Consider the following 21,527-nt stretch of genomic DNA (forward strand, 5'->3'; position numbering starts at 1 on the left):
GAGTTTGGGGTTTGGAGAGTTTGGGGCTTGGAGAGTTTGGGGTTTGGAGAGTTTGGGGTTTGGGGGGTTTGGGGTTTGGAGAGTTTGGGGCTTGGAGGATTGGGAGACTTTGGGGTTTGGGGGGTTTGGAGAGTTTGGGGTTTGGAGAGTTTGGGGTTTGGAGAGTTTGGGGCTTGGAGGATTGGGAGAGCTTGGGGGTTTGGAGAGTTTGGGGATTGGGGAGTTTGGGGACTGGAGAATTTGGGGTTTGGGGCAGGTTGGGGTTTAGAGAGTTTGGGGTTTGGAGAGTTTGGGGTTTAGAGGGTTTGGAGAATTTGGGGTTTGGGGAATTGGGAGAGTTTGGGGTTTGGAGAATTTGGGGTTTGGGGAATTGGGAGAGTTTGGGGTTTGGAGGGTTTGGGGGATTTGGAAGGGTTTGGGGTTTGAGAGTTTTGGGTTTTGGGGGTTTATGGGGTTTGGGGTTTAGGGGATTTGGGGGATTTGGGCATTTGGGGTTTGGGGGATTTGGGGGATTTGGGTTTGAGGGTTTTGCAGGTTTTGGGGTTTGGGGAATTTGGGGTTCGGAGCAGCCCACAGCCCTCCCCACAATTCCTGCCCCTCACATCCGTGGGCCGGAATTCCTGAGGGATGCAGAGCCAGGAGGAGCCAGGATGGGAGAGGGGCCGGGAAAACGGGGAAGAAAGTGGGAGAAAAACGGGAAATGAAGCAAAATAAAAAAAGGGAAATGAAGTGAAATATAAAGGGAAGCGAAGCAAAATAAAAAAGGGAAGTGGAGCCCAATAAAGAGACATAGAAGAGAAACGGAACAAAATAAAAAAGCAAAATGGAGTGAAATAAAAGTGAAATGGAACATAAAAAGTGAAATAAAGCAAAAGAGAAAAAGCAAAATGAATTGGGGTAAAAAAAGAAGAAAAATGAAAAGAAATCAAAATAAAGGAAAAAAATACAGAGGAATGAAGTGAAAAAACTGTCAAAGCAAAGGAAAAAAGCAAAATAAAGTGCAATTAAAAAGCAGAAAAAACAAAGTTAGGAAACAAAGCTACAGCAAAATGACGATGCCAAATGTAAAATAAAAAAGTGAAAGTAAGAAAGCGAGCCACAAAAGAAAGCGAAATAAGGAAGCAAAAAGCAAAATAAAATTAAATGAAGTCAAATAAAGCGGAATAATAAAGAAAATTAAAGCAAAATAACAAAGCAAATTGTAAATGCAACACTTAAAAAAATGGCAAGAGAATAAAGCAAAATTAAAAAAAAAATAAAGCATAATAAGGCACATTTAGGAAGCAAAAGTTTAGAAGGCAAAATAATACAGTGAAATCGATGGGAATGAATGGGAATGAATGGGGATACATGGGGACGAACGGGAATAAATGGGGATACATGGGAATAAATGGGGATAAACTGGAATAAATGGGGATAAACAGGGATAAAAGGGAATAAACGGGAATAAATGAGGATACATGGGGGTAAATGGGAATAAATGGGAATACATGGGAAAAAATGTGGATAAATGGGAATAAACGGGAATAAACGGGGATAAAGGGGAATAAACGGGGATAAATGGGAATAAATGGGACCGGAGCCGCACCGGTCCCGCCCCCCCCGCGCTGCGCTGGAGCGGCCCCGGGAGCCCCCGGCGGCGCTTTTGGGCTCCGAGAGGCTCCGGGCGCTCAGGGGATCCCGTCCCTGATCCCGACCCCGATCCCATTCCCGGTCCCGGTCCCATTCCCGGTCCCATTCCTGATCCCGGTGCCGGTTCCTGACCTGAACTCATGGCGCGGCCCCGCGGCCCCGCGCGCCGCCGGAAGGGGCGGGCCCGGAGCGGCGGGGCATGCCGGGAGTTGGAGTCCGCGCCCCAAACCCCGGTACGGCACCGCGGGGGATGCCGGGAGTTGGAGTCCGCGCCCCAAACCCCGGTACGGCACCGCGGGGGATGCCGGGAGTTGGAGTCCGCGCCCCAAACCGGATACGGCACCGCGGGGGATGCCGGGAGTTGGAGTCCGCACCCCAAAATTGGGTGTGACACCCCAGGGGATGCTGGGAATTGGGAATCTGCACCCCAAAATCAGGGTGTGACACCCGAAAATTGGGTGTGACACCCCGGGGGATGCTGGGAATTGGAGTCTGCACTCCAAAACCAGGTGTGTCACCCCAAAATCAGGGTGTGACACCCGAAAATTGGGAGTGACACCCTGGGGGATGCTGGGAATTGGAGTCTGCACCCCAAAACTAGGTGTGACACCCCAAAACCAGGCTGTGACACCCCAAAATTAGGGTGTGACACCCCAAAACCAGGGTGTGACACCCCAAAATTAGGGTGTGACACCCCAAAATTTGGGTGTGACACCCCAAAATTCGGGTGTGACACTGCAAAGCTGGAGCGGCTTCAGACGCACCAAACCGGAGAAAGCTGCAGGTCAAAGAAAACTGGGAAAAAAGGTAGATTCACCCTTAAAAAATCTCATTTTCCTGGGATTTGTAGTAGAAATCAGGAATACACACCAGGGTCCCACAGGGTGGGAGAGGACACCTTGTTCCTGGTGGATCTGGATGTAAAAAATGCATTTTCTTTGGAGAAAAAAGGAAGAGCCACCCCTAAAAACCCCAATTTTCTCAGGATTTGGAGTAGAAATCAGGAATAGAAATCAGGATCCTACGGGGTGGGAGAGGACACCTCGTTTCTGGTGGAACAGGGATCCGGAGGTAAAAATATCAGAGAAAAGAGAAGGATTCACCCCTAAAAAAAAATCCCATTTTCTTAGGATTTGGAGTAGAAATCAGGAATACACACCAGGGTCCCACGGGGTGGGAGAGGACACCTCGTTCCTGGTGGATCTGAAGGTAAAAAATGCTTTTTTTTTTGGGAAAAAGAGGAAGAGGCACCCCTAAAAATCCAAATTTTCTCAGGATCTGGAGCAGAAACTCAGGAATAGAAACCAGGGTCCCATGGGGTGGGAGAGGACACCTCGTTTCTCATGGATCTGAAGGTAAAAAATGATTTTTTTGGGGGGAAAAGAGGAAGAGCCACCCTTAAAAACCCCAGTTTTCTCAAGATTTGGAGTAGAAATCAGGAATACACACCAGGGTCCCACAGGGTGGGAGAGGACACCTCACTCCTGTTGGATCTGGAGGTAAAAAATTCACTTTTTTTGGAGAAAAGAGGAGCGGGAGAGGACACCTCGCTGCTGGTGGATCTGCACCCAGGAGCTCCAAACGCTGAGTTTTGGGATTTCAGGCTCAGGATCCCTGCTCCGTTCCCTTTTCCCAGCTGATCCCAGGATTTCCAGAGCCTCGCAGCCCCGAGAGCTGCGGGACGGCAAAACGCTCCATGGAGGGATTGAATAAAGAAATGAAAAAGAAATAAAAATAAAATAAATGTATAATAAAGGGTGGAGCCCGAGCTGTTCTTTACAGCCTTTATTGGAGGGAATGCCTGGCTGGAGCTGGGGTCACTCTGGGTCACTCTGAGTTACTCCAGGGTTACTCCAGGGTCACTCTGGGTCACTCTGAGTTACTCCAGGGTCACTCTGGGTCACTCCAGGGTTACTCTGGGTCACTCCAGGGTTACTCCAGGTCACTCTGAGTTACTCAAGGGTCACTCTGAGTTACTCCAGGGTTACTCTGGGTCACTCCAGGGTTACTCTGGGTCACTCTGAGTTACTCCAGGTCACTCTGAGTTACTCAAGGGTCACTCTGGGTCACTCCAGGGTCACTCTAGGTCACTCCAGGGTTACTCCAGGGTCACTCTGGGTCACTCCAGGGTTACTCTGGGTCACTCTGAGTTACTCCAGGGTTACTCTGGGTCACTCCAGCGTTACTCCAGGGTCACTCTGGGTCATTCTGAGTTACTCAAGGGTCACTCTGGGTCACTCCAAGTCACTCTGGGTCACTCCAGGTCACTCTGGGTCACTCTGAGTTACTCCAGGGTCACTCTGGGTCACTCCAGGGTTACTCTGGGTCACTCTGAGTTACTCCAGGGTTACTCTGGGTCACTCCAGGGTCACTCTGGGTCACTCTGAGTTACTCCAGGTCACTCTGAGTTACTCCAGGGTCACTCTGGGTCACTCCAGGGTTACTCTGGGTCACTCTGAGTTACTCCAGGGTCACTCTGGGTCACTCCAGGGTCACTCTGGGTCACTCCAGGGTTACTCCAGGGTCACTCTAGGTCACTCCAGGGTTACTCCAGGGTCACTCCAGGTCATTCTGAGTTACTCCAGGGTCACTCTGGGTCACTCCAGGGTTACTCTGGGTCACTCTGAGTTACTCCAGGGTCACTCTGGGTCACTCCAGCGTTACTCCAGGGTCACTCTGGGTCATTCTGAGTTACTCAAGGGTCACTCTGGGTCACTCCAGGGTCACTCTGGGTCACTCTGAGTTACTCCAGGGTCAGTCTGGGTCACTCCAAGTCACTCTGGGTCACTCCAGGGTTACTCCAGGCTTACTCCAGGGTCACTCAGCCCTCAGGCAGTCGCTGCTCTCTGCTTGTAGGTCGCCATCATCTTCTTGATCTCGGCGATGGCTTTGCCGGGGTTCAGCCCCTGCGGGAGAGGCTGCTCAGAGCCCGGGGGGGCCCGAGCTGCTCCCTCCCCTCCCTCCTCCCCTTCCCCTCCCTCTGCATCCCCTCCCCCCCTCCTCCTCATCCCAGCTCTAATAAACTCCCACATCTGCTGCTATTCCACATTTTTCCTCCTAAAACCTGGAATTCAGCTGATATTCTCCTCCCTTTCAAACTCTGGGAGGTCACAGCTGTAATAAAATCCCAAATCTGCTGCTATTCCACATTTTTCCTCCTAAAACCTGGAATTCAGCTGATACTCTCCTTCCTTTCAAACCCATGGAGGTCACAGCTGTAATAAAATCCCAAATCTGCTGCTATGCGGTCAGACTGGGAATTCCAGAGGCTCTGGCCTCACTCTGGGGTCAGATTGGGAATTCCAGAGGCTCTGGCCTCACTCTGGGGTCAGATTAGGAATTCCAGAGGGTCCGGCCTCACTTTGGAGCCAGACTGGGAATTCCAGAGGGTCCGGCCTCACTTTGGGGACAGATTGGGAATTCCAGAGGGTCCGGCCTCACTTTGGGGCCAGATTGGGAATTCCAGAGGCTCCAGCCTCACTTTGGGGCCAGATTGGGAATTCCAGAGGCTCCAGCCTAAATTTCGTGCCAGATTGGGAATTCCAGAGGCTCCAGCCTCACTTTGGGGCCAGACTGGGAATTCCAGAGGGTCCAGCCTCACTTTGGAGCCAGACTGGGAATTCCAGGGGCTCCAGCCTCACTCTGGGGGCAGACTGGGAATTCCAGGGGCTCACTGTGGGGGCAGACTGGGAATTCCAGGGGGTTCAGGTGCAGCTCTGCCCCCTCCCTGCCTCAGTTTCCCCGGGAAGAGCGGCCCAGCCCGGAGCAGGACGCGGAGCTGGAGCTCCCCTCCTGCCCCTGGAGCCAAACCCTCCCTTTGGGAGCTGGGCTTGGATGGGGATCAAAGGGAGATCCAGGACACAATTCCAGGTTTTTCTGGATCTCCAGGGGCAGCCTGGGAACAGCCTGGCTGCGGGGCTGTGGGATGGTGGGAGCTGTGGGCTGGAGCAGCGAGGCCGCACTGGGAAATCTCCACAGGAAAAGCCCCAAAATTCCCTGGAGCTGCTCCCAAATCCTGGGCTCAGAGGAGGAAAAGCTGATCCCAGCACCGGGGAGCTCCAGGTGTCCCCAGGTTTCAGCAGAATGGGGCAAGTTTGGGGAAACTGAGGCCTAGAAGGATCTTTTCCTATGGAAACCAGCAGGAATTCCAGAAAAAACATGGAATAGGGATGGGGAACCTCCCTGTGGCAGCCTGGGAGGAGGAGGGATGGGGACAGGCAGTGACAGCACAGGGGGACACGGCTGGAACTGACACAGGGGAGGTTCGGGTGGGATTTTGGGGTAAATCCTTCCCTGTGAGGGGTGGAATTCCCAGAGAGGCTGGGCCTGCCCTGCATCCCTGGCAGTGCCACGTCCTGGTGCCACGGCAGGGCTGGCACTGCTACCGTGACCTGGTTGCTCCTGCCATGTCCCCCTGTGCCCCATGTTCCATGTCCCCCCATGTCCCATGTGCCCCATGTCCCCTGTGTCCTCCCTTGTCCCCCCATGCCCCCATGTCCTATGTCCCCCCGTGTCCCCCCATGCTCCATGTCCCCCCATGCCCCCATGTCCCATGTCCCCCCGTGTCCCCCCATGTGCCCCATGTGCCTCTGTGCCCCATGTCCCCCCATGCCCCATGTCCACCCGTGTGCCCCATGTCCCCATCTGTCCCCCCATGTCCCCCCGTGTCCCATGTCCCCCCGTCCCACGTGCCCCGTGTCCCCTCCCTTGTCCCCCCACGCCCCCGTGTCCCATGTCCCCCCCATGCTCCATGTCCCCCCATGCCCCATGTCCCATGTCCCCCCGTGTCCCCCCATGTCCCCCTGTGCCCCATGTGCCTCTGTGCCCCATGTCCCCCCATGCCCCATGTCCCCCTGTGCCCCATGTCCGCCCGTGTGCCCCATGTCCCCACCTGTCCCCCCATGTCCCCCCGTGTCCCGTGTCCTATGTCCCCCCGTCCCATGTGCCCCGTGTCCCCTCCCTTGTCCCCCCACGCCCCCGTGTCCCATGTCCCCCCCATGCCCCATGTCCCCCCATGTCCCCCTGTGCCCCCCTGTCCCCCATGTCCCGTGTCCCCATGTCCCCCCATGTCTCCCGTGTCCCTCCATGTCCCATGTTCCCCCATGTCCCTGTGTCCCCCTTGTTCCATGTCCCCCATGTCCCCCCATGCCCCATGTCCCCCCTGTGCCCCATGTTCCCCGTGTCCCTGTATGCCCTGTGTCCCCCCATGTCCCGTGTCCCCCATGTCCCCCCATGTCCCATGTCCCCCCATGCCCCATGTTCCCCGTGTCCCCGTATGCCCTGTGTCCCCCGTGTCCCCCATGTCCCCCCGTGTCCCCCGTGTCCCCCCGTGTCCCCTCATGTCCCGGTACCTTGGGGCAGGTGCGGGTGCAGTTCATGATGGTGTGGCAGCGGTACAGCGAGAAGGGATCCTGCAGCTGCGCCAGCCGCTCCTCCGTGAACTCATCCCGGGAGTCGATCATCCAGCGGTAGGCCTGGGGACAGGGACACTGCTGGGACACTGCTGGGGACAGGGACACTGCTGGGGACAGGGACACTGCTGGGACACTGCTGGGGAACAGGGACACTGCTGGAGACAGGGACACTGCTGGGACACTGTTGGGGACAGGGACACTGCTGGGACACTGCTGGGGAACAGGGACACTGCTGGGGAACAGGGACACTGCTGGGGACAGGGACACTGCTGGGGACAAGGACACTGCTGGGGACAAGGACACTGCTGGGACAGGGACACTGCTGGGACAGGGACACTGCTGGGACACTGCTGGGACAGGGACACTGCTGGAGACAGGGACACTGCTGGGACTGGGACACTGCTGGGACTGGGACAGTGCTGGGACAGTGCTGGGGACAGGGACACTGCTGGGGACAGGGACAGTGCTGGTACTGGGACACTGCTGGGGACAGGGACAGTGCTGGGACAGGGACACTGCTGGGACACTGCTGGGGACAAGGACACTGCTGGGGACAGGGACACTGCTGGGACTGGGACACTGCTGGGGACAGGGACACTGCTGGGGACAGGGACACTGCTGGGGACAGGGACACTCTTCTGGGGACAGGGACACTGCTGGGACACTGCTGGGGACAGGGACACTGCTGGGGACAGGGACACTGCTGGGACACTGCTGGGACAGGGACACTGCTGGGGACAGGGACACTGCTGGGGACAGGGACACTGCTGGGACACTGCTGGGACAGGGACAGTGCTGGGACACTGCTGGGGACAAGGACACTGCTGGGACTGGGACACTGCTGGGACACTGCTGGGACAGGGACACTGCTGGGGACAAGGACACTGCTGGGACTGGGACACTGCTGGGACACTGCTGGGACAGGGACACTGCTGGGACAGGGACACTGCTGGGGACAGTGACTGGGACAGGGAAACTGCTGGGACACTGCTGGGGAACAGGGACACTACTGGGACAGGGACAGTGCTGGGGACAGTGACTGGGACAGGGACACTGCTGGGACTGGGACAGTGCTGGGACACTGCTGGGACACTGCTGGAACACTGCTGGGACTGGGACACTGCTGGGACAGGGACAGTGCTGGGACACTGCTGGGGACAGGGACAGTGCTGGGGACAGGGACAGTGCTGGGACAGTGCTGGGACACTGCTGGGACAGGGACACTGCTGGGGACAGGGACAGTGGTGGGACACAGCTGGGACAAGGACACTGCTGGCACCAGCCGGGGATCCCACAGCAGCACCCGCCCAGGAGCGCCGGGCCAGGCCGGGTGCCCCCGCTGCCTGAGCATTTTATATTTTGTATTTTGTGTTTTCAAGTCCTGCTCTGCATTGGTGCCCAACTCTGAACCCCACCCAGCCCCGCAGCTGCTGCTCCCCCACTCGGGGCACACACAGCAATTTTTCTTATTCTGAAACTCAGAGCCACCCCCAGCCTCAGGCACTGAAAAGTACAAACAAAATCAGCTGTGGGGCAGCAAACTGGGGGTCAATGACTTCATTACCCAAAGCTGGAATTGAAGCATTAACCCCTGATAGCTAAATGGGGTTAAAAATTCATAATTGCCTGAAAAACTCGCACCCATCGTCCGTTTTGGGTGCAACCTCGGAGGCTCCTGACTGCCCAAGGTGTGTTCATGGAAGGTTTTCAATGGACACCCACTTTGTTCTCTGAACCCTGCCTGGCCCCAGCTCTGGGCATTGACACTGCCCAGGTGACATTGGCCAGGTGACACTGGCCAGGTGACACCGGCCAGGTGACACCACCCAGGTGACAAAGGCTCCGTCCTCACCTGCATGAGCACGGCGGGGCCCAGGTACTTGTCCCCGTTCCACCAGTAGCTGGGACAGCTGGTGCTGCAGCAGGCGCACAGGATGCACTCGTAGAGCCCGTCCTGCGAGGGAGGGGACACGGCTGTCACTGAGGGCTGGTGACACTGTGGATCCAGCCCTGGCCCCACGGAGCAGCTCCCACGGCAGGCTGTGGGGAACGATCCCAACCCTCCTGCACGGGGTTCAGGAGGTGCCCCCGTGGTCCTTGTGGTCCCCTCACGGTCCCTGTGGCCCCCTCCCCTCCCAGGGTATTCCATGGGTCCAGGAGCCACACAATGAACCAGGAGCTGGGACAGCAGGGGAAGGGGAAGCTGCTGGGTTCTCCTCTCCCACCTCAGGCTCTCCTGCACTCCTGCCAAGGTTCTCCTGCTCTCCCACCTTGGTTCTCCTGCTCTCCCACCTCAGGTTTTCCTGCTCTTCCATGTCAGTTCTCCTGCACTCCCAACCTTGGGTTCTCCTGCTCTCCAACCTTGGGTTCTCCTGCTCTTCCACTAAGATTCTCCTGCACTCCCAACCTTGGGTTCTCCTGTTCTCCCACCTCAGGTTCTCCTGCATTTCCACCTCAGGTTCTCCTGCTCTCCCACCTTGGTTCTCCTCCATCCCTGCATCAGGTTGTCCTGCACTCCCACCTTGGTCCTCCTGCTCTCCCACCTCGGGTTCTCCTGCACTCCCATCTCAGGTTCTCCATCCCACCTTGGGTTCCTGCACTCCCACCTTGGTTCTCCTGTACTCCCAACTTGGGGTTCACCTGCTCTCCCACCTCACTTCTCCTCCAACCCACCTCAGTTCTCCTCCATCCCACCTTGGGTTTCTGCACCTCCACCTTGGTTCTCCTGCTCTTCCACCTCGGGTTCTCCTGCTCTTCCACCAAGGTTCTCCATCCCACCTCGGCTCTCCTCCATCCCACCTTGTCTCTCCTCCATCCCACCTTGTCTCTCCTCCATCCCACCTCGGCTCTCCTCCATCCCACCTTGTCTCTCCTCCATCCCACCTCGGCTCTCCTCCATCCCACCTCGTCTCTCCTCCATCCCACCTCCTCCCAGCCCGTCCCAGCCAGGACAGGCAGGGGTTTGTCCCCAGTGGCCCATCCCGGGTGTGCTCAGCAGGAAGGGAGAGCAAAGTCTGCCTGGCAGCCCCGGGGCAGCTCAGGGTGCAGCCTGTCCTTGAGGACACCCCTGGCACGGGAACGGGGCTGGTCCTGGATCAATTCCCCCTTTTCACGGGCAGCTTTCTCTCCAGACACAGGAGGAGTTCAGTCCTACGTGGAAGTGATCCAGGCAGCTCTGCTCATTCCTGCTGGAATGAGGAGCTGACTCCTCATCCTGCCTGGGAAACTGAGGAGCTCAGGGTCCCACCAGCCTCCTCGTGGCCCAGCAGCTTCTCCCGGACAGAGACAGAGCCCAGCCTGGCTTAATTCACGTTCCTGAAAGTTATTCTGGGATAAAAGTTTGAGTTCAGGGAGATTCCTGGTGCCAGAACTCCCAGCAGCTCCAATCAAGCCTTTGGGAAGAGCTCCCTCTCCTCACTCCAAATCCAATTTTTAACTGCACCACTCCAAACGCTCGAGGATTTAAAGGAATTCTTCAGCCAAACCCAAGCTCCTCCTGCACACAGGCTGATCCCAAAGGGAGAGGAATCCCAGCAAAGGGATCGAGAGCCGTTTTCAGGTGTGGCTTCTGGGTTTCCTGCTTCCCACCTGGCTGAGGAGACTCCAAGGGCAGGGAAAGTCCCTTCAGAGCTCACGGGGATCAGAGAAGCTGGAAGTGGTGCAGGAGAACAAACTGCAGGCTCTGGACAGATTCCTGCAGCCTGTCCAGCCCTGGGGCTGCTCAGGTGTCACACCAGGGGCTATTCTGGGATGTCAGCTTGCAGGGGACACCTGCAGCGTTTCCCTGAATCCCCTTTGCTCAGCCTCCCTTCCTGCTGCTCACATCCACCTCTCCCTCCCCGAAACGGAGATTTTGGTTCCTCCACAGCAGGGCAGGGACAGGCTGAGCTTGGAATCCCGGAATGCTGGATCCATCCTGGCAGCTCAGGGGAAAAACCCCTCCTGATCTGCTGCTAATCCCTGGGGCAGCCACGGAAACCCACCCTAACCTTGGCCACACCACCAGCCTTGTAAGGAGCTGTTCCTCATCCACCCTCAAGAAGCTGCCCTCAGAATCCCCCCTGCTCAAGACAGACACCCCAAATCTTGCCCTCTGCCTTCTCCCAGGAGATTTCCAGGCTGCAAACCCCCAGCCAGCTGCGAGCACAGCCAGACACCCTCTCCCCACTGGAATGCTCCAGCCTGGAACCTGCGGAGTGCTCCCAGCAGCAGGAATTCCACAGGGGAATGGGATGGGGTGGGGGGAATGGGATCAGAGCCCACCCTGGCAAGCCCAGCTGCCTGCCCTGAGCCAGCAGCCCCAGCTGTGGGGCCGTGCCCCACACTGTGGGACTGGGAAGGGCTCAGCTGTGACCCCGGGGCTGCCCTGGGAGGGGTGTGAGCACTGAAATTGCAGTGACCAGTTTCTGGCGGTCCTCTATGGACTGCAGGTACTGCTGCTTGCCCTCCTGGGACTCGTCCTTCTTCTTCAGGTAGGGCTGGATGGATTTGTACTGGGCGTAGAAGTTACTCAGGTCCTGGGGCAGGAAAGCACAGGGATCTGGTTATGAGGAGAATCAGGGTACGTCCCCAGCTGGATCCAGCCCAAATCCCACCCTGGTGTCCAAGCCCTGGGGCCCCACCCTGAGGGGCAGAGCCTCTTTGCAAAATCCCACCCAAATCCCCTCCTGGCACAGCTTCACCCCAAATTCACACCTGAAAAGCCGAGCAGGAGGTGCCATTCCCTCCCCAGACCTGCCACATTCCGGGCCAGCACAGCTTTAGTCACTGGGACCCACCCAAGGCACTCGTGAGCCCTGACCATGACCATGACCCTGGTGGCAGCTGCCACACCCTGGTCCCAGCCCAGGGTGTCCCCTGGCCCTGCACTCACCGGAACCAGATCCTTCACCACGTACATGTGGGGCAGGGGGTAGATTTTGGTGACTTTGCTGAGGTCACTGTCGATTTTTTTGATGCAGGCCAGGGTGTTGCCACCAGCGATGTTCATGGCGCAGGAGCCGCAGATCCCTGAGCGGGGAAAAGCAGAGCCAAGCGTGGGATTCTCCCTTCTGGCCCCAAAAATCCCCCTGGGATGTCCTGGGGCTTCCCTCTGGCTGCCCTGGGACCCTGGCAGGGGTCAGGAACCCCCTGGACAGAGCCCCCAGAGACACTGGCTGTGATCTCTGTCCATGGAAAGGAGTTTTCAATCTCACTGGATGAATTACCAGCTCTCAGTGTTTGATATCAGTAATAATTAAGTGTGGCACGGATGCAAAAGTAAAATTTTAGGATTCTAGATTAGGGTCCAAAGGGGACAAGCTGGAGGAATTTGGGTGTGCCTTGTCCTTTTTCTCCTTCTTCATGCCCTCCATGTCTCACTGTGGTGTTGGCATTTTTCTGTTGGTTCAGGCTGGGGACACACTGTCCAACGTAGGTGACAGATATTGGCACGTTATTGTAAATGCAGCCCAGGGAGTTTCTGGTATTTAATGTTTGTCACATCCCACTGAGGGCAGAGCCCCACACGCTGCCCTGCAGGACAGAGCTGGGCAGGGCAGCAGAACATGTGAGAGATAAACAGAATAAACAACCTGGAAACCAGCACAGACCAATTATGGCTTCTGCTTTGGCAGGGGGCTGACAGACAGAGACTTTCTACAACCTCAGAATCATCAACACCTCAGATTCTGACACTGGGGAAACTCTACTCGGCTCTTCCCAATCTACCAGGATCCCAAAAAACCTAGTCCCAACCTGATGAGGTCTTGGAAAACCCCTTCCCAACCCACCAGGATCCTCACCCATCCCAGAAAACCTCCTGGAAAGGCTCTTCCCAACCTTCTGGGATCCTCAGAAAAAAATCCCAAAAAATCTCTTCTCACCACACCAGGGTGCTCACCCATCCCAGAAAACCTCGCCACAAGTTCTGGAAAAGCCTTTTCCTGCTCCTCCAGAAGCCTCACCCATCCCAAAAATCCCCTCTTGTTCTATCAGTGTCCTCACCTGCCCTGGAAAACCTCTTCCCAACCTGCCAGGGTCCCAAAAAACCTCTTCTCAATCCACCAGACTCCCCAAAAAAACCCTCCTGCTCCACCACGGTCTTCATCCATCCCACAGATGCCCCAGATGAGAAGAAGGCCAGAATTCGCCACTGGGGCTGGACATTTTTTAACTTCAGCAAGGATCAAACACAGGAGCTGCTGCTTCCATTAGCACCAAAACCCAATTTTCCATGGGGCAGCTCCTTCCCCAGCAGCAAATGAGGGGTTTGGGTGTGATCCAGGGAGGGGAGAACATCCAGCCTCGCTCTTGGCCTTGGGGCACGAGGTGGGAGCCGAGAGGGGCGTAAAATAAATAAAAAATAAAAAACACAACCAAAAAATGGCATTAAAACGTGGGAAACCTCTGCAGCCTCCTCAACCAGAGAATCCCGGGGCTGGCAGGGATGGAAGGGACCTCTGGGAATCACCCAGTCCAACCCTGGAGAAGGTGGCACTGGAGGTTTGGGAATCTCCAGAGAGGGAGATCTGGCACCTCCCTGGGCACTGCTCAACCTTTTCTGCCCCTAAGAGCCCCAGGCCAGCCTGGTTTTGTCCTTCCTTTCTGCGCTGGGAGGTCACAGGACGGCTCCAAGCTGTAGTAAACCCACAAATATGCTGCTACTCATGGGATTAGCTGTCAGAGGAGGTGCTAATCCCCCCCTTTTTCCCTAAAACCTGGAATCCAGGCTGACACCGCTCTTCCTCTCACACCCCTGGAGGTGACAGGACGGATTCAAGTGACAGCAACCTCACACATCCTCATAAACCTCACTCTACCCTTTTTCCCCCTCTAAAAGCTGGAGTTCTGCTCCACGGAAAGAATTGTTTTTTCCCAAAGGTTCAGCTGGAATTTTTGTGTTTTAATGGAATTTTTGTTTTAGTTTGTAGCTGCCGCTCCTTGCCCTGTCTCTGGGCACCACTGGGAAGGGTCTGGCACCATCCCCTGACACTCCCTGGAAATATTTGTAAGGACTGACAGGATCCCCTCTCAGCCTCTGGAACAAACAGGCCCAGCTCCCACAGCCTCTCCTCACAAAAGGGGAATAGAACAGCCCAAACCGTCCCAAAATTCAGAAATTTAACCCCATTCCCCAAAGCAGGAGCCCCCTCCCCTTGTGCCCATTCCCAGGGCACAAACTGCCCTCCCAAAGGCGACAGGAGGCAGCACAAAAACAGACAGGAGGGGCACAAAAATAGCCCAACAAAGGGATGAAATGACACCTCTGAGGGTGTCCCAGCCCCTGCACTGCCACGAGGTTTTCCTCCCACTGCGGAAAGGCTCCCAAGCATTTTCCAGGCAGCTGGGGAGGGCGGTGGGGCTGAGCAGGCGCCTGCAGCGGGAATGTGGCACGGGGGGAACCAGCCCGGCCTGAAAACCCGGGAGAATATTCAGGGCAAAGTTCTGCCGGTCTGGGAGCCCCACTCCGTGTGGAATTCCAGGGGGAAAAGGTGTCTCGGGAGTGCTGCTTTCCATTCACAGCCCAGACAAAACATCCACAGGCACTGCCTGCCCTCAGACTGCCCCTGCCTGCAGACCCACCTCATTCATCCTGAGTCATTCCAGCCAGGAATGCAATCCCACAGCTCAGCAGGACCCTAATCCTGAATCATTCCAGCCAGGAATGCAATCCCACAGCTCAGCAGGACCCTAATCCTGAATCACTCCAGCCAGGAATGCACTCCCACAGCCCAGCAGGACCCTAATCCTGAATCATTCCAGCCAGGAATGCACTCCCACAGCCCAGCAGGACCCTAATCCTGGGTCATTCCAGCCAGGAATGCAATCCCACAGCTCAGCACAACCCTGAATCCAGAGTCATTCCAGCCAGGAATGCACTCCCACATCCCAGCGTGACCCGTGACTCAGGAGTTTTTCCCAGGGGAAGTCTGACAGCAGCCCCAGACCAGGTTTGGGAGCAGCCACAACCCCAAATCACCCGTGCCCTTTTCCTCAATCCACCCCTGCCCTCGGCCAAAGGGCCAAGGAGAAGATTCCTGGAGCTGTTCCTCGAAATCCTGAGTGCTCTCTCTCCCAGTTCTCCCAGTTTGATGCCCACAGCAGCACTGGCACAGTCCCCACTCCAGCCCTGCCCTCTCAGCCTGGCCGCTGGAATCTCTCCCTGATCTCCCCACGCACAGGGAGGCAGCACAGGAACCAGACTGGGAGAGAAACTGGAACAACTGGGAGCTGTGGAAGGAATTACTGGAGCTGGCAGCTCAGAGCTGTGTCATTACACCCTGGGAGCACCAACTCCAGCTTTACTCCCTGGTTCATTTGGGTGCTTTATCCCCACGGGTGGAGGAGAGAGGTTCTGAGTTTTACTCCTTGGTTCACTCGGGTGTTTTATCCCGACAGTGGAAGGGGAAAAGTCTGAGGAGTTTTACTCCTTGGTTCATTTGGGTGTTTTATCCCCAAAAGTGAGAGGAGAGGGGCTCTGAGTTTTACTCCCTGGTGTTTTATCCCCAGAGTGGAAGAGGAGGGGATCTGAAGAGTGTGACCCCTTGGTGTTTTATCCCCACAGTGAAAGGGGAAGAGTCTGAGTTTTAATCCCTGATTCATTTGGATGTTTCATCCCCAGAAGTGAGAGGAGAGGGGCTCTGAGGAGTTTCACCTTGGATCACTTGGGTATTTCATCCCCACAGTGGAAGAGGAGGGGTTCTGAGCGGTTTTACTCCCTGGTTCATTTGGGTGTTTTATCCCCCTGGGTGGGAGATGAAGGGTTCTGAGGAGTGTGACCCCTTGGGTGTTTTATCCCCACAATGGAAGGGAAGAGTCTGAGGAGTTTTACTCCTTGGTTCATTTGGGTGTTTTATCCCCAGAAGTAATAGGAGAGGGGTTCTGAGGAGTTTTACTCCTTGGTGTTTTATCCCCAGATGTGGGAGAGGAGAGGCTCTGAGGAGTTTGACCCCTTGGTGTTTTATCCCCACAGTGGAAGAGAAAGAGTCTGAGGAGTTTTACACCTTGGTTCACTCGGGTATTTTATCCCCACAGCGGAAGGGGAAGGGTTCTGAGGAGTTTTACTCCTTGGTTCACTCGTGTGTTTTATCCCCACGGGTGGGAGAGGAGCTGCTCTGAGCTCTCTGGGTCCCACAGCCAGCACACACAGCATCCCAAGGGCATTCCAGGTGGGAATGTGCTGTCCTTACCCTCCCTGCAGGACCTGCGGAAGGTCAGCGTGGAATCCATCTCGTTCTTGATCTTGATCAGGGCATCGAGCACCATGGGCCCACACCTGTGGCAGGAACCCCAAAATCACCGACCCTGCAGAGCCCCCAGGGCAGGGTTTGCCCCCTGCACCCACGCTCAGCAGCACCTAGAAGGGTTTTCACCAATTCCCACTAATTCTGTGTGCACCCCAGGGCCCACGCAGGGATCTCTGGGCAGCAGGGCAGCCCAGGGTCACACTCCTGTGCTGGCTCCTGTCCCTCCCTGGGCCAGGTTGAGACAGCCCAGCCTGGCCTCGTGAGTCACGAGCGACACGGGACAAACACTCGGGGACAATTTATGTAATTTTACACCCAGGACAACACCCAGGGATTGGTCACTGGGGCAAAGCCACCCCAAAAACTGAGCTGTGCCTCCTCTGGGGCTTGAGTAGGGGCTGGGTGGGAGTGGGAGCTCCTGGAAGGGTTTGGGGTGGATCCCATGGGAAGGGTTTGGGGTGGATCCCATGGGAAGGGTTTGGGGTGGATTCCTCTGGAGGAACTCCTGGAAGGGTCTGGGGTGGATTCCTCTGGAGGTGCCCTTGGGAAGGGTTTGGGGTGGATCCCTTGGGAAGGGTTTGGGTGGGGATTCCTCTGGAGGAACTCCTGGAAGGGTTTGGGGTGGATCCCTATGGAGGAGCTCCTGGAAGGGTTTGAGGTGGATTCCTCTGGAGGAGCTCTTGGAAGAGTTTGGGGTGGATTCCTCTGGAGGAGCTCCTGGAAGAGTTTGGGGTGGATTCCTCTGGAGGAACTCCTGGAAGGGTTTGGGGTGGATCCCTCTGGAGGAGCTCCTGGAAGAGTTTGGGGTGGATTCCTCTGGAGGAACTCCTGGAAGGGTTTGGGGTGGATCCCTCTGGAGCAGGTCAGGGAAATCCAGGCCCAGCATCCACAGGGAAGTTTCTGAGCCCCCTCCCAGGATCTCAGGGAAGCAGGAGCTGCTCTGGGAGAGCACAGCCAGGCATGGACAAACCATGGGAAGGGTGGATAGAGCTCCCACCAACTCTCCCTGGGAATTGTGAGCTGCACATGGAATTCCTTTCCGGAATACACAATCACAGACCAGGCTGGGCTGGAGGGACCTTCTCATTCCATTCCCAGGGGCAGGGACACCTTCCTCTATCCCAGCTGGCTCCAAGCCCCATCCAGCCTGGCCTGGGACACTGCCAGGGATCGTGGAAGCCACAGCTTCTCTGGGAATTCTGTGCCAGCCTCATGGGGAAGAAATCCTTCCCAGTATCCCATCTGAACCTCAGCCAGGGAAGAATTCCTTCCCAATATCCCACCCAAACCTCTCCTCTTTCAGGTCAAACCCTGTCCCCATCACTGTTCCTGACACCTGCCAGGCTCCCACCTGGCCTTGGGAAAAGCTGCTCTCCCTCTCTTCTTGGGCAAACCCCCAAAATTCCCAAATAAATCAAGTTCATTAAAGCCACCAGCACCTCTTTAACCCACCCCAGGGATGGTCCAGAAATGTGGTAAATCTGCTTTTTCCTGGGATAACACCCATGCTGCCTGTAAAATCTGCTTTTTCCTGTGGAAAATCCGCTTAAATCTGCTTTTTTCCTGGGATGACACCCACGGTGGCTGTGCCCACAGCGAGCTGCTCTGTGCCAGAGGTGAGCAGCCCCTTCCCTGGAGCTGGGATTGCTCCCAGCCCCATTCCCAAGGGACACCCACTTGTTCAGGTCCACCTCGTAGGTCTGCATGCGGGGTTTGTCCCCGGCCTTGTCGGGGTCCCATCTGTAGATGGCGAATTTCTTCAGCCGGGGCGCCGCCGCCGCTGCCGTCTGGGCCTGCCGGAGCACCTGGATCCAGGGAAAAACAGCCTCAGATCCTGGGAAAAACAGCCTCAGATCCTGGGAAAAACAGCCTCAGATCCCAGGAAATACAGCCTCAGATCCAGGGGAAAACTGCCTCACATCCAGGGAAAAACAGTCTCAGATCCCATCCTGGATCCAGGGAAAAACAGCCTCAGATCCTAGAAGATACAGCCTCAGATCCAGGGAAAAACAGCCTCAGATCCCAGGAAATACAGCCTCAGATCCCACCCTGGGTCCAGGGAAAAACAGCTTCAGATCCTGGGAAAAACAGCCTCAGATCCAGGGAAAAACAGTCTCAGATCCCATCCTGGATCCAGAAAAAACAGCCTCAAATCCAGGGAAAAATAGCCTCAGATCCCATCCTGGATCCTGGGAAAAACAGCTGCAGATCCAGGGAAAAGAGCCTCAGATCCCACCCTGGATCCTGGGAAAAAGAGCCTCGGATCCCATCCTGGATCCAGGGAAAAAGAGCCTCAGATCCCATCCTGGATCCAGGGAAAAACAGCCTCAGATCCCATCCTGGATCCCAGGAAAAACGACCTCAGAGCCCATCCTGGATCCAGGGAAAAACAGCCTCAGATCCCATCCTGGATCCCAGGAAAAAGAGCCTCGGATCCCATCCTGGATCCCGGGAAAAAGAGCCTCAGATCCCATCCTGGGTCCCAGGAAATAGAGCCTCGGATCCCATCCTGGATCCAGGGAAAAACAGCCTCAGATCCCATCCTGGATCCAGGGAAAAACAGCCTCAGATCCCATCCTGGATCCCGGGAAAAAGAGCCTCGGATCCCATCCTGGATCCAGGGAAAAACAGCCTCAAATCCTGGGAAAAACAGCCTCAGATCCCATCCTGGGTCCCAGGAAAAACAGCCTTGGATCCCACCAGGAGGGATCCAGGAGGAGATAAATATTAAATATATAAACACACACGTGTATATGAAGACACAAAAAGATAATAACTGCATATATGTTTACACACACCTCTATATATAAACATTATATATGTGTTTGGAACTACGTGTGGATATGGATGTGCACACTATGCTGCATGTACTCACATTATTATGATATTGTATTTATATATTATATATTGCACTATATATTACCAAACACATTTTACATTGTGTATTTACTTATAAATTATATGTATGTGTTTATAATTACATGTATGGATTAGTGTATTCTACTGACTGTCATTATAATGATGTAATTACGTGTTTAATTTATTTATAGGTTGTGTTTAAGTTTATAGTTTATATCTTTATAGAGTCTATATATATTTTATTCATTTATAAAATGTATATTACATATTGCATAGAATAATTATTTGTATTTATATATACACGTATATAGGTATATGTAAGTACACAATGCCATTTATATGGGATTAATTAATATATTCTATGTATATTTATAAATTACATGTATTTAAAATGTGATTATAAATTGTAGGTATTTGTATATTGTGTTGTATGAGGAATTACAATAAAATAATTATATTTTACATATATATCTTTCTGTACATGTTTTTTATACATTACTTACTCCAATTCCAGACCCTCACTCCAATTCCAGACCCACACTCCAATTCCAGACTCTCACTCCAATACCAGACCCCAAATTAATTTGCAGACCCGCACTCCATTCCAAACCCTCACTCCAATTCCAGACCCACACTCCAATCCCAGACCCCCACTCAATTCCAGACCCCAAATTCATTTCCAGACCCGCACTCAACTCCAAACCCCTCACTCAATTCCAAACCCTCACTCCATTTCCAGACCCCTCACTCAATTCCAAACCCTCACTCCATTTCCAGACCCCAAACTCAATTCCAGACCCTCACTCCATTTCCAGACCACCACTCAATTCCAGACCCCAAACTCAATTCCAGACCCCGCACTCAATTCCAAACCCTCTCAATTCCAGACCCCTCACTCAATTCCAGACCCTCACTCAATTCCAAACCCCTCACTCCATTTCCAGACCCCACACTCAATTCCAAACCCCTCACTCAATTCCAAACCCTCTCAATTCCAGACCCCACACTCAATTCCAAACCCCTCACTCAATTCCAAACCCTCTCAATTCCAGTCCCCACACTCCATTTCCAGACCCTCACTCAATTCCAGACCCTCCCTCAATTCCAAACCCTCTCAATTCCAGACCCCACACTCAATTCCAAACCCCTCACTCAATTCCAAACCCTCTCAATTCCAGACCCCACACTCAATTCCAGACCCCTCACTCAATTCCAGACCCTCTCAATTCCAGACCCCTCACTCAATTCCAGACCCTCACTCAATTCCAGACCCCACACTCAATTCCAAACCCTTCACTCAATTCCAAACCCTCTCAATTCCAGGCCCCACACTCCAATTCCAGGCCCCACACTCCATTTCCAGACCCCTCACTCAATTCCAGACCCTCTCAATTCCAGACCCCACACTCAATTCCAGACCCCTCACTCAATTCCAGACCCTCTCAATTCCAGACCCCTCACTCAATTCCAGACCCCTCACTCAATTCCAGACCCTCCCTCAATTCCAAACCCTCTCAATTCCAGACCCCACACTCCAATTCCAGACCCCACACTCATTTCCAGACCCTCACTCAATTCCAGACCCCTCACTCCACTCCAACCCCCTCCCTCCACTCCCACCCCCTCCCCACCGCTCCCTCTCCCCCTCACCTCACCGCCCGTCCCTTCCCCGCCCACCCCGGACCCCTGCAGCCCGCGGCCGCCTCTGCCGCCCTTCCCCTCCCTCCCCGGCCAGCCCTGGCCCCTCACCGCCCGCGGCCCGGCCCGCAGCAGCCGCGCGGGCACTCGGCTCCTCAAGGAGACTCCGACCGCGGCCGCCGCCATCTTGGCGCTGCGCAGTTCCGCCGCCGGGCCCGCCCCGCCGCCGCCGCCATGTCGCGGCGCTGGCGGGAAGGCGCGCCCGCCATTTCGGGTGTGGCGGCGCCCTCAGCGCGGCCGCCATCTTGGGTGTGGCGCTTTGCGCCCCCGCCTCAGGGGGGAAATTCCCCAAATTGGAATTTGGGGCGCTTTTCTTTGCGCTTTTTTGGGCTTTCTCCATCTTTATACCCAACCTCAAGCCAGGCTGCTGCCAGCGGTGCTTCATTTTGAGGGCGTTTTGTGTGTTTAGGGTACTCGGGGACAGGCACAAGTGTGTCACCATCAACAACTGGGACATGGCAGAGTGGCGGGGCAGGACGCCTAAATTCCCCTTTTTCTTTCCTTATTTCCCTTTTTCTTTCCTAATTCCCCTTTTCTCTCCTTGAAAAGAAAAAATACATTGAAAATTTTCTTTCTTTTTCTCTCCGTTAATGTGAAAAAACACCAATCACTTGCTTTTTAAAATTTTAAAAGTTTAATAATAATAAAGTGGTTATAAAAATAATAATACTATTAGAGTAATAAGGTTTAGAGTTAG

At 54.9% G+C, this 21,527-nt stretch overlaps 1 protein-coding gene across 1 annotated transcript; it reads right to left on the minus strand.

Annotated features, from left to right (window-relative positions):
- Positions 1 to 4,187: 4,187 nt before the first annotated feature.
- Positions 4,188 to 20,965, minus strand: SDHB (succinate dehydrogenase complex iron sulfur subunit B). Its single transcript, XM_021549398.3, has 8 exons — positions 20,882 to 20,965; positions 17,951 to 18,078; positions 16,217 to 16,302; positions 11,920 to 12,056; positions 11,447 to 11,563; positions 8,899 to 9,000; positions 6,984 to 7,106; positions 4,188 to 4,538 (listed from the first exon to the last, which is right to left on the minus strand). The coding sequence occupies exons 1-8, from the start codon at positions 20,954 to 20,956 to the stop codon at positions 4,461 to 4,463; spliced, it is 846 nt and encodes a 281-aa protein (XP_021405073.1). The 5' UTR covers positions 20,957 to 20,965; the 3' UTR covers positions 4,188 to 4,460.
- Positions 20,966 to 21,527: the final 562 nt, after the last annotated feature.

Source organism: Lonchura striata, chromosome 24, assembly GCF_046129695.1.
Source record: "Lonchura striata isolate bLonStr1 chromosome 24, bLonStr1.mat, whole genome shotgun sequence".
Classification (NCBI taxonomy): Eukaryota; Metazoa; Chordata; class Aves; order Passeriformes; family Estrildidae; genus Lonchura; species Lonchura striata.

Coding starts and splice junctions, on each gene's coding strand:
- SDHB (XM_021549398.3), bottom strand. CDS start 20,956: ATGGCGGCGGCCGCGGTCGGAGTCTCCTTGAGGAGCCGAGTGCCCGCG. Junction 11,564..11,919: donor TGGTGAAGGATCTGGTTCCG/GTGAGTGCAGGG, acceptor TTCCTGCCCCAG/GACCTGAGTAACTTCTACGC. Junction 9,001..11,446: donor TAGAGGACCGCCAGAAACTG/GTCACTGCAATT, acceptor CCTCCCTCGCAG/GACGGGCTCTACGAGTGCAT.